We start from the raw sequence: 12,634 nt of genomic DNA, 5'->3' as shown, positions 1-12,634 counted from the left end.
TATCGAGCCTTTCTTATTTGTTTGATGTTTTACTATGCCACTTGCACTTTATTCACTTGTAACCAGTTTGCATATTTTGATTGTTAACCTCAATAAAAACATATATACACATAAAAAGAAGGAATCGGATTGCAGAGGGAATGAGGGCTCTTCCAAATTAAAGTTTTTTTTACATTTTTTTTTAATGAAAGTTCCACGTTTACTAAAAACTTGTGACCAGGTAGGTCCTTTATTGCAGAAGTCTGCGAGAAAATTATGGTGGTCTGCAGTTCTGACCGGTACACCCCCAAGAGGGGTCAGGAGAAGAACCCCACTGGGGGAACCCCACTGGCAGGCTCAGGGAAGTGGGCAGATTGTGTCTCTGCAAAAGTGGGCGGGGTTCTGGCATCATGACATCACTAAAGGAGAAGTTTCTTCCCCTTTGAGCGACACCTAGCTCCCTGTGCGCGGTCTGGAGCCGGTAAATTTAGTGGTCCATCAGTCCGAGAAGGTTGGTGACCACTGCTTTATTGCATGAGAGACTGGCAATATCCCTTCTGCAATAAAATAAGCTAACCTGCCTGATCACTATTTTTAAGTAAACTTACCTGTCCTTGTTCCAATGTGGTCATCTTCAACTGTTCTTCTTTTGGTTTTCTGATCTTGGTCCATCTTGATTGAGCATGCCAGAAAGATGTAAGTCCAGGGGGATACCTGGCATAATTCACTGAGCTGTGCATGCTTAACGTAACATACTTAAAATAAGCCAGGTAAGTATGTTTTATGTATGAAAGTCTCATCTGATCACAATTTTTAGTTGCTGAACAATAGTTCCACTTTAACACCATTTGTGATGGAAACTTTAAGATTAGTACCATAACTACCAGTTTTACAAGCGGACCCAGCAAAGAAACCTTCCTAAAAAATAAATCTGGAATTTATTGTAAGGACAAAACAGGTTAAACTAAAATGATTTATTAGTGTATTTTCTAATTTAATGTATTATTTCTACATAAACTATTTATATGAATCTCCTATATAAAAAAAACTACTTATTTCTAAAAATAATTCACTTTACACTAAAACTGTACAATGTTTAATTACAGTGTAATGAAATTGATTTGTACAAATATTGATAAGAATGTATTCTGGAGGCCCTTTCATTGTCAGTCATTGATTTTTTAAAATGCTGGTATTGATAAAGAAAGCTATGAAATGTTTTTTCTCTTCTGGAGCTGATATTAGTGTGACACAGTGGGAAGCGTATAATTCTAAATGCTGCAATATATCTTAAACCTACTTAGACCTCCTACAAAGCTTAGCATACCGCTACCAGTACAGCACTGAAACATCTGTCACAAAGGAAGCATAAATAATATATGGCAACTACTGTGCTGCTTTTAACATCTATTGTCAACAAAAATAACGTCCAAAATGCTCTCTATTTAACCTTATATTTTTAGTGCACTTTTTTCTTTAAGCAAGTATAAAATAGAAAAAATACAATACTCAAGGGTGCTTTTCGGTTTAGGAGAACTAGAACTATTGTTTTTTATTAACAATGCTGGGGGGAAGCAAGTAGCTACATCAGAATGAATACAACAGAAGGTAACTCAACCCATAGCTGCATGGCATTGTGAGAGCTGGACCTGAGACCCTAGTAATACTTTCGAAAAAGTGTTTGAGCAATCTCTTTTGGCAACTAAAACAACATTTAGCAACTAAAAACATTTAATAAAACATTTACACAATTATTTTTTAAGAAATCAAATCAATATGCCCACAGCAAAGCAAGCAGAGGCCAAAGGACCAGTCATTTGTATTAACTGAGGTCTCCCTGGAGCTGATAATTCCCCAAATACTGACTTGCCATGACAAGGTCTACATTGTGCCTCCAATTTGGCAGGGGCTGGATTTTGTGATGATTTTTGTAATTTCTAATGTCAGAGCCTCCAGCAAGAAAACAATGGGCAGTATGGAAAGAAACTTGTGGAGTATCACATTAAATCACCTGATAGTAGTAGTCAAAAGCAGCAGAGCCCGCTATCTCACACTGTGGATTTATAGCTATGAGACTGTAGGCACAGTAGTGCCTAGGCATCCTCAGATACCAGAAGTGCACTTTTTAAGGAGAAATTCCTGACAAAGGTATAGATACAATTAAGATTTTCCCTATACCATAGCTGATAATGACTGTGTGACTTTAGTTATGACTTTTTTGGTGTTTTCGGCATGTGAATGGTGATTTCGGCATGTGAATCATCAATTCAGCATTTGAAAAATGTTTCCATTTATAATTACATTATTATTTTAAAGACATTAAAGGAAAAAGATCTAAGCAATCTACTTTTCAAATGTGTAAGAATATTTTTTGTTGGACCATGCATGCATGTGACATGGAGAGCTGGGGGCTTAGGAAAATATCCAAAAACTTATGCTTAGATGTTGGTGTTCCTATAGTGAGTGGAGGGACGCACTTTGGCACATGTACAATGTAAGTGATGTGTAAATGTATGCAACTTCATGTTTAGATGCTATATAAACTTTAATTAGGTCATTTTGGTCACTCGCACTGTGTATGATGCAGAAAATAATGCAGAAAAAAAGGTCCTGTGCACCTCCCATTCTAATTAAAATTTAAATTTTAGACATTTTTTCTCTGACCTTGTCCACTTAGCACATTTGACCTTTGAATTATGTGGAGATTGATTTAAAGAATAAAATGTGCATATGTAGGTGGTCCTTTGTAGCAGGTGGGAGAAGCACTTCAAATCGTATCACATTCCTGGAATTTACAGTATTAGGATACTAATAACAATACCACTAAAAAATTGGCAAGCATTTTACTGCTTTTAAACTAATCAACTATCAAGCTAATAAAGCAATTCAAATAGCTCAGTGGAAAATAACAAGAACATCAGCCAGTTGGCACTAACATATGACTGTAGCTAAAGATGGTGTGTATGTGACACAACAGACTTCCAAGTGTATCTTAAACTGTAATTGCTGGACTCGGCACCTTCCAATATATGACCTAGGACTGTTTTTGATGAAGATGTGTAAATTATGCTGCCCACAGGCAACGTTGTGTTTCGGTAATCCCCAGCTCCTAATATTCATGTGCAGCTGTCATATGTGATATGGGGAGAATCTACAGTAAGTGCATGATGACTGCTTTAGGAAATTCAGTGTCAATTCAATAGTGACCTTCAGTAAGTAACTCTGTCTCCTTCAGCCTCATCTATAAATGTTCCTGGACTTCTGACCCATACTTTTGTTACTCCAGGCTGCATCTTCCACTGACATATGCATAAAGTGTCCTATGGCAATTCATTCATGTGCACAGCACTGTACTTGGCTGATCCAGTCTCTGAACTCTTAAGCACAAACAAAATGCGATACTATACTGGGGATGCAGGCAGCAATAAAAACCAGACAAGGTTGGTAACCCTTCTCTACTTCACTGTGCACCTGTCACAAAAATGAATATACCTAAAAGCTGTTCCTTTACTACTCCCCGTGCCACTGAATACTGTTTCTATAGAAAAAACATCTGCTCAGGAAGAGATCTTTCCAGGTGTGTTGATCTCCTGGGTCCCCTAGTGCAATCACTAGTAGCTGACCTCCACGTTACTACAGATCTCAGAAGGTCAATGGAAGAAACCACTGAGTGCAGCGGGAAACAAGAAAATAAATTCCTCAGGATATGTAGGCATCTGAACACTGATATACTTAAAGACCTGTCCGTTTTCTTTTTTGTGTCTTGGCACTTCGCCTTCCAGTAGAATAAACTGTCTACTATTTATAACACTTGTGCTCTATGCAACAAAATTACAGAGTATTGTTAGATGATCAAGTAAACTGACAGATATAAAGAAAATGATTTGCTATACAAATAATTGTATTTTTACAATGGCCCCTATTTAATCCTAGAGAAGTTAAACAAAGGAACCTGTTAACAACTAAACTGGCAAGCACTTCTATTAAATGAGGGCCTGTGGAGTTATGCCACTTTGAAATCTGAAAGTAAATCATCACTTTGTATGCCAGAAGTTCAATCAATAATACAATTTTTATCATCCAAATGTAAAATTGTCACTTGTCCAGTGTGGAAAAAGTACAGATTTGCCTTGTCTTACCCCAGCTTTACTTATTTTTTTTTCACTTGTAGAGAGTTATTTTATGTAATATAAGTGAAAAATACAATTTCCCTGCATATATCACACATGAAGCAATAGAAGCTGCAGTAAGTATCCTGATCCTACCTAATTTCTAGTCAAAGAGACCACAATACTCATTTCCATTATCTAGTCTCAGCATCTTATGTGGATGTTAGCAGTGCTGCCACATATACCTATGGGTATGGGCTGAAGAACAGTCAGTGATATTTTAACTTTGCCTTTGCTTTGCTTTAAGTGATGAATATTTGGCTGAGTGTTTTTTTTCTATTATCTAATAACATCATACTTTTAATAATAGTAAACATTTCTCCTGTTTCTATGCACATGCTGGGTTCTGTCTTACTTACCACTAACCACTGACCAGTATCTGCAGGACAACAGAACTATTAATTAAAAGTAATGTCACACTACTCACTGTCACTACAGCTAAAAAACTTTTCAGCAAGTTTCAAATTTTACATCCTTTAAAAAGGTAATGGGACTTCTGAAAACCCACAGCCCGTTGTACACTTGGTGGGAACAAACATTAACCGTTACACACTAACAGATTGGATAATATGAAGGGGAACCTTACCTTACTGTGACCCAACTTTACTTCTAATTTAGATTTGGCCTCTCTTGCTGCAAAAAAAGTAAAGACTGAAGCTGTAGAGTTGGTGTGAGAGCAGAAGCAGCGTTCCAGCTAATGCAGCTGTGCCAAAGGAGCAGAAAGCTTCCCTATCACTAGCAACAGTTCTGCCTTCTCCTCCTTCTTACAGGTCCCCCTTTGCCATGGGGCTTTCAAAGAAGTCAACTGGGACTTATGACATGTAATAAATGCTTGTACTTCTGCTGAATGCTGTATGACTTATAATGAATAATAGATTGAGCTTTGGGGGAGGAAGGGAAGATTGGATGAAAAAACAGCTGGCTGTAATGCTCCCTATCTATGCTGGATTCACCACTGCTCCTATTTCAGGGTCAATGAACCCCCTTTCTGTGAGCATAGGCTCTTGGGGGGCAAGAATCATACTCGTATGGGTTCAGCAAAGAATGTTGCCGAGCATGGTTCTACATTTTTAGGTGACACCACTATGTGCAACATTTAGAACCCCACTACCACTGGAAGAGAAAAAGGACAAGTGATGTCATGTGGCCAGTTAAAGTCACCTAGGAAAAAGATATGTTTTTAGATTTTTAATTAATTCAAAGAAAGGGGTGTTCTATAAGGGGCAATAAAATTGGCATAAGAATACCAGGACCAAAGTTTAACCTTTTCATCTCTTGATTTTTTTATTATACTGATATAGTTATATCCTTTTTTTACCTTTTTAGCAGCAATTAATTAAATCATATTGCAAGTTCTTCACAAAAAGTTATTTTAAAGTATTAATATAGAAGCACTTACAGACTCCAGGGATTGCTGGTATGAATCAGTTTGTTTAACTTCAGACCCATTCTTAATAATATTAGTGGGTTTACAGGTAAACAAAGCCATTGATACCTGTCAGTAGTAAAATGAGGTCAGTTGTGACTCACCTATGTATTTGCTTCACAGCTCAATACTAGGAATGGATTTCTATACACACACAAGATTTCCATTTTTTAGCTGTAAATATAATACATTATAAAATAACTAAACAGAAAAAAATAAAATAATTATATGTCATTTTCCCTTTTTTTAGGTATTTTACACAAAAATAAACTAGTTTTACATTTTAAGAAATATGAACACAATGTTGCCACAATTCTTTATTCTTTTCCCCTAATTTATTAAACTACCTCCAATACAATCAACATTATTTATACATGATATACAACAATATGTTAGGCTGGTTTGGAGATTGGAGGGTCCTTCTGTTCTAACTTCAGTTTTGTAAACTAAAGCCATTTCACAAATTAAAGTAGATGCTGCCTTTATATATTGGATTTATACATCACAACACCCTAATAAAACACATAATATCTGTAATATAGAAGTAAATTAGAAGAAGAAACTAGATAATATTATGCTGATATTTTAGTAAACAATAATACTATTTAAAAATAGACATAAGTTTATAGTATTATGAAGCAAACTCGTTTAGAAAACAACTTTTTTATTTCTATTATTTTAATTATGTTGCCATTACTGAGTAATCAGTAGCTGAAAATTAGCAATTTAGCATCTTCATTTCCATTTTCTCCTGACACTACTTGGTGTCTGTACGCTGTGTCTGTAGACTATTAAAATGGTCACACCAGGATGAATGTTATGTTAAAATAAATATTCATTAATTCTGGTAGAGAGCTGGAAAACATTTATTTGACAGAAAAGCTGCTGGTTGTGTCTTTATCCAATTAGAGAACTGTTAAAGGTCCAAGCATTTTTGTGGCAGGCACCCTTTATATATATACTTCCTATTTTAACTGAAATTAAATACAGTTCAAGGAGTTCCAATTTTAGAAATATTGTGGTGTCACAGAGGATTCATATTTCCAAGGCATACTAGGCATTTTATTTATATAGTAATCACCTGCTTGTATTGTGGTTTAAAAACATTCTAGCAGTGACTGCAAATTCCAGTCCAATTCTGTGCATTCCTAAACAGTGCATGGAATGATGATTTCCCACCTGCTCTCTCTCGCACCGGGAAAAAACTATTCTCAAAAAATTTCCATATAACACTAAATAATCCAATGACCCTATAAAGCCAGCTTATGAAATGTCTGTAATAGTTGAGTAGCCTCTATGGCTGCCTTCTGTTTACATGAATCGACTCCAATGGTAAGTTGAATGATATTGATTAGAAATGGGTTCTGAATGTTAGTAATAGTAAAAAAGTGTGCAATGAGCGTTGGTATGACCACCTATAGTCTTTAGAAGCACAAATGGGGTGACACTTCCAAAGGACAGTAAAAGGCATTGCACAATTTTTATTGAAAGCTAAATATTTATAAAGATTTAAAAATAAATAGATTTGAAATTACAATAACTATAGGGTTGTGTATTAACATGAATCTGGCAATATGACACATATGTTAGAGGGGCTAGAATTCAATATATTGCAATATAAGAAGAAAAGAAATACAAAAAAATGCATTGTGTTTTTAAATCTGATTTTAGAAAAATCATGTAAGTTTATGCATATGTTAAGGGACTAGGCCCAGCTTCCCATTGGCTGGAGGTTGTTAGGGATGGAACCACCCAACCTGATATTTACCTTACCAATGGTGATGTCACTAATCCTCTGGTTGCTCAATCACCTTGTACCTACACCCATAATTACTATTAAACTAAGATAGTATTGATTTTATATAATTCGATTTGCATCTGGTTTAAAGCCCAGCTACAGGCTTACATCTTATTAGAAAGGTAATCACATGACTCACCATGTCCTCCTCCTATATGGATCTTCTCAAGGCAGTGGGAAGTCCTGAATGAGGTATAGATTGCCATTAAAGTTTACATTTTAGTTTTAGTTTTAGTTTTACGCGCTGAGTATAGAGGACCATGGTGTCCTGCACTCTTTGAACGTCCTCAGGGTCTTCTGAGTTAAATCACACAAGGCATCATTCAACTCAGAAAACTAGGGACATCTAGTGGTGAAATTAAATGAATGCAGGGGACAGTGCTGGAGAGGAGGTAAGTATGGCAAGAAAGCTACTATTCTATTTTAATCCCCAGCTAATGGACTTTTAATAAATATCTGGAGTTGGGTTTGGATGGAAATGTTCTTGTAGTCTTGGCAATTATATGAAATGAGAACACCAGTTAGGTATGTTGCCCTTTCTTCCTATAATTGTAAAGTAAAGTATTTATGATAAATATTACAAATTTCTTATTATTACTATATTATATTTCAAACACCTACTTCTGCAATGCACCACTCCACATTTAGTTTAATGACTTCTATGGTATCCAGATTTAACAGAAGCAAGACACTAAGTGGTTGATTTACCAATGGAGTTTTGGCAGTTTACTTAGAAAAGTGAATTGTCACTTTGCAAACAAAAGGCAACCACATGCAAGAAAATGTAAGAAAAATGATTTTGCTTGCACACGATTAGTCAGTTGAAGTCAGTAGAGGTTTGCGTCATTCACTAGGCTAAGTGAACTCTCTCTTGCAGAGTAACCTTGCACTTTGCTAACTAAACAGCTTAAAACCCTTTAGTAAATCATTCATTAAGACAAGCCTAAAGGTGCGTACACACTTCCAATTTTTATCGTTCCAATCGAACGACGAACGATCGATTGGGCAAAAAATCGTTCGTAAAAAAGTAACCAACGACGCCGACGAATGAGGAAAGTCGCTGGAAACGAACGACCGGACCGACGGATCGGATTGGACGACGATCGTTGAACATCGTTCGTGTGTACGGTCGTTCGTTGATCGTCCATGTTCAGAGCATGCGTGATGAACGAACGTCCGTTCACTTTCCTGTCGTGCACATAGTTCCTCTATCGCTCAAACGATCGTATCTATTGTGTGTACAATATCTACGAACGATCGTGTCGTTAACTCTATGTGCAGGACCGGTGCTATACGATCGTTCGTATATATCGTGCATGAACGTTCGTCGTTCGTTTTCCAACGATAATAATTGGAAGTGTGTACGTAGCTTTACTTCTTGCTACAAGGTTAGGAAGCAATTTACTAATCAGCCTCATGTATTAAAGTGAGGGGCTTCCAAACCAAACTTTATCTACACAAGGCTGCTACAGGTACAGACACATACATGAGGTATCTTGCTACACTTTTTTATATATATTATATATACTGTACACAAGTATAGCATAAATATACCAGGATAATCAGTTGTTCTATTAAAAAAAATCTGCTTTAAGATTTTAAGAGAACCTGTCAAGATATCATTTTGAGAGTTGATATTGCTGACTTATTTAAACCAGTGTACACTCTCGGGCTGTTATCCGTTACTTTGTTTCACTATACAGTGAATCACTGATCTGGAATAAACATGTTATGACACCTAATATGCACATGTTTGTTCCAGGTCACTTGCTTACCAAATACTGAAGGAAACATAAGAATGATAGCCTAGGAGCCCACCCTTTCAACTACAACTCATCAATGGGTGCGTCTATGTGTCCTTTTTGGTGGCTTCCTTCTAATGCCATTTTTGTAAAAACTGGGGTTTGACACATTGGGCCTGATTTATTAAAGTTCTCCAAGGATGAAGAAGATACACTTTCATCAATGAACCAGGGAGATCCAGCAAATTCTACAGCATTCCTAAAAGTTTCTGTGCTTTTTGTTAGCAAATGTTTTCAATCCTGGACTAGATCTATACCAGGATTCCTGGATCACCCGGGGTCACTGATAAAAGTGTTTCTTCTCCAGCTTTGGAGAGCTTTAATAAATCAGGCCCATTGCATCTAATTGTATACAGTTAGATGCCCTTACATCCCTAGGTATATATATATATATCACTTTATTGTATACCTAAACTTCACATGCCCTTTATAATGGCCCAACACAATATGTATTCACATTTATGCTTTGACAACTTGTGATAGGACAACAGAGCCCGTATGAATAGTTAAAGGTCCCTCTTCACTTCTGCCCCGCCATAGGGGCCCAAAAACTTGGAACAAAACTGCCAGCACAAGAAGGTCACCATTGTTTCTGGTTTAGAGCAAATTGAGCAAAAAGAGCAACTGTGTCCTAATCTTGGTGCTCCCAGCCTTGACATGATATGTGTGGCTATGATGTCTCATTACTATGATACTAGGGCTAGTCAGTCAGTTGAAGTAGAAGCACAAGACAGTTGGAGCAGAGGAACAAGAAATACTAAACCTATATTATAAGATAGCATAGAGCAGCCTTTCTTAATGTTTTTGGCATGGGAGAAATATCTTTTAGGCCTTCAGGGAAGCCCCTGCTATATTTACTTTATCCACAGCCCACAGTACATTAGTATGTTGGTCAGTGGGAACAATGTCACCCCTACCGACAACCAAAAAGGTCATTGGAGTCAGTTGAACTGACCTGGGAGGCAGAAATTTATCAAGGCTTAAGAAACCTCTGGCAATCACTGAAGGGACTCTAGGGTTCCACAGAAGCCTGGTTATAGATAATTAATAATCACTCATAAAAAAAGCATATACTTGGGTCCTTCTAAAAAATAAATAGGTTTGGCGTGAACAGGGTAATTTATATGCCTATTATAGCCTTTTGAGTACTTGAGATTTCTGAACTTTAACCAGATTTTTTAAATGCTAACCAAAGCAAACTGTCCTTTTTTCCACTTATCTCCAGAACATAGTGAAACATGAATGAAAAAATAGGGTTGTATGCATCTAAGTAATATGTATAACCATTATCAAATACTAAATAGTCTACAAAAAGATAACAGTGTTAAATCATGTAAATGATGATACTGTAATCTCCTTGTGGTTTGTCCCAAGAAATATGGAGAATGCACTCTAACAAAAAGGAAACAGGAAGTGAAGCAATATTCTGGCTGTGATGGGGACAGGAAAGAAGGGGAAATCTCCAAACCAGGTACAGTATTAATCAGGATCTAACCAAACTGAAACAAAAACAAGATCATCTTAAACCCGTGCAATAAAAATCATCAATGCGGACACTCTTTTTAGACAAATGGATAAAGATATCAATAATTTTCTGATGATGCGTGTACAACCATTTCATTTCTTACAGTCTAGGTAAATGATGTAAAACTAAAGCGTAACCTTAATAAACTCAACAAAATATTAAACTAAAATAAAAAATAAATATAAAACAAAATGCAAACATATTCCATGTAATACCAGAGCAACATGAAAATGAATCTTTGTGCTACTCTCTATGGAATTGTTAATGGACAGATGTAGTTCTAGATTGTATTCTATTACCCCGGAAATGTGAATCAGACATGCAAGCAATGCAGAATACATTTATTTGCAGGTTGCTGGCATGCGATAATGTTTCACGTTCCATTGCTGGATCAAGATTGATAATCCCCCATAAAGTGTCCCTAATCAGTTAATGACACTAACTTTCTTATGGGCTTTAAAAAATTACATTGAATTTCCATTAAAAAAAATCCTAGTGAATAATGAAAGATTTTGAACACGTGAGCTCCAATTTCCTTGCTGGATCCTTGGGATCTCTATTCGCAGCCATGTGACTGTCATTTTCAAATCTCATTGGACTATCTGGCTGAAAATAGCTATCACTTTTTTTTGGAAATGGAGATCCCTTGCCCTAATTTGTAGCTTTAAAAACTGAATCTATTATTTCCAATGATTGTAAATGAGCATCATCCTGATAAAAATAGCATGAGATTTCTAAAGGCTGTCATTGATCTATGCATGGCCTGTGATGCCATCCCAGAAGATGACTGGTACAGCTCCCCAGCCTAGATGTGCCCACTTGTGGGGTGACTTACATTCCCAGGTCGCTGTAGATGTTGAAGAATTCCATTTGGTTGCAGGCTTGGATCCATCCCACCACCCAAGTCTCATTCCTGGGTAAGGGTGGCATTAGCACCCTGGCAGAGGCTTTGAAGTAGGGGGTCTTGTATCTTAAGACAATTGGTGAGTTCTCCTCGATGGAGGTCGGGCACTGGTCTATGGTGGCACACACATCGTACACAGTGATGTTCTCCCTCCTGATCCGGGACTTGCAGGTGAGGCTCTGAAGGCAGCCCATGATCGGTGCTTCGGTCGGGGGCAGGAGGGCAGAGGCATCAATTAATCCGAACAGGGCAATTGTAATGGTAAAGAAAAACAAGAAGCTGTGCTAGGTAGGTGACAATGGCAGGCCGCCTGGAGCCAGCATCGCCCTCCTGGTTATCGCTGGGTGCTGCAGGGCCGGCTCTGATCAGTGCTGTGTGTCTTCATCACAGATGGTAATATTATACAGCACACTGATGGATGGATACCCCCTCCCTGCTCCTCCTTCTCATCTCCCTAGCATGCTGTGCTCCCAGTGCCACCTGCCTCTAATCCCCTCCACCTGATCCCCCTGCACCCTCTGCCCCCCACCCCAGCCTGTCCTCCCATAGCCGGGGCTCCGCATGTCCCAGGTGGCCGGGAGATGCTGCGATGGCCGGGGCTCTGCACTGCCTGGGAGGCGGCGGCGGCGGATCTGTCACTCCGATCCTCCCACTCACCCAGCTCAGGGAGAGCCCGAGCAGCCATGTAATGCCCCCAGCAGACATGTATTGCCCCCAGCAGCAATTTACTGCCCACAGCAGGCATGTAATAGCCCCCAGCAGCCATGTAATGCCCCCACCAGACATGTAATCCCCCCAGCAGGCATGTAATAGCCCCCCAGCAGCCATGTAATGCCCCCAGCAGACATGTAATCCCCCCAGCAGACATGTAATGCCCCCAGCAGACATGTAATAGCCCCCAGGAGCCATGTAATGCCCCGTGCAGCCATGTATTGCCCCCAGCAGCCATGTAATGCCCTAAGCAGCCATGTAATGCCCCTTTCAGCAGGGTAACGCAGCCATGTAATGCCCCTTTCAGCAGGGTACACCAG

The 12,634-nt window shown here is 38.3% G+C and overlaps 1 protein-coding gene across 2 annotated transcripts in view; it reads right to left on the bottom strand.

Annotated features, from left to right (window-relative positions):
• FAM78B (family with sequence similarity 78 member B) overlaps positions 1-12,283 on the bottom strand; it is a 43,479-nt gene extending 31,196 nt beyond the window's left edge. Inside the window, exon 1 of one of the 2 annotated variants that reach the window (XM_072420135.1) lies at positions 11,535-12,283. In XM_072420135.1, the coding sequence (XP_072276236.1) occupies positions 11,535-11,797 (263 nt within the window). In that variant the 5' untranslated portion in view covers positions 11,798-12,283. The remainder of the gene's footprint in view (positions 1-11,534) is intronic. The other variant, XM_072420136.1, reaches the window with a different exon arrangement.
• Between the last annotated feature and the right edge of the window lie 351 nt (positions 12,284-12,634).

Source organism: Pyxicephalus adspersus, chromosome 8 (genome assembly GCF_032062135.1).
Source record: "Pyxicephalus adspersus chromosome 8, UCB_Pads_2.0, whole genome shotgun sequence".
Taxonomy (NCBI): domain Eukaryota; kingdom Metazoa; phylum Chordata; class Amphibia; order Anura; family Pyxicephalidae; genus Pyxicephalus; species Pyxicephalus adspersus.
Note: the sequence above shows the minus strand (reverse complement) of the source record. Positions and strands in the feature narration are given on the sequence as shown.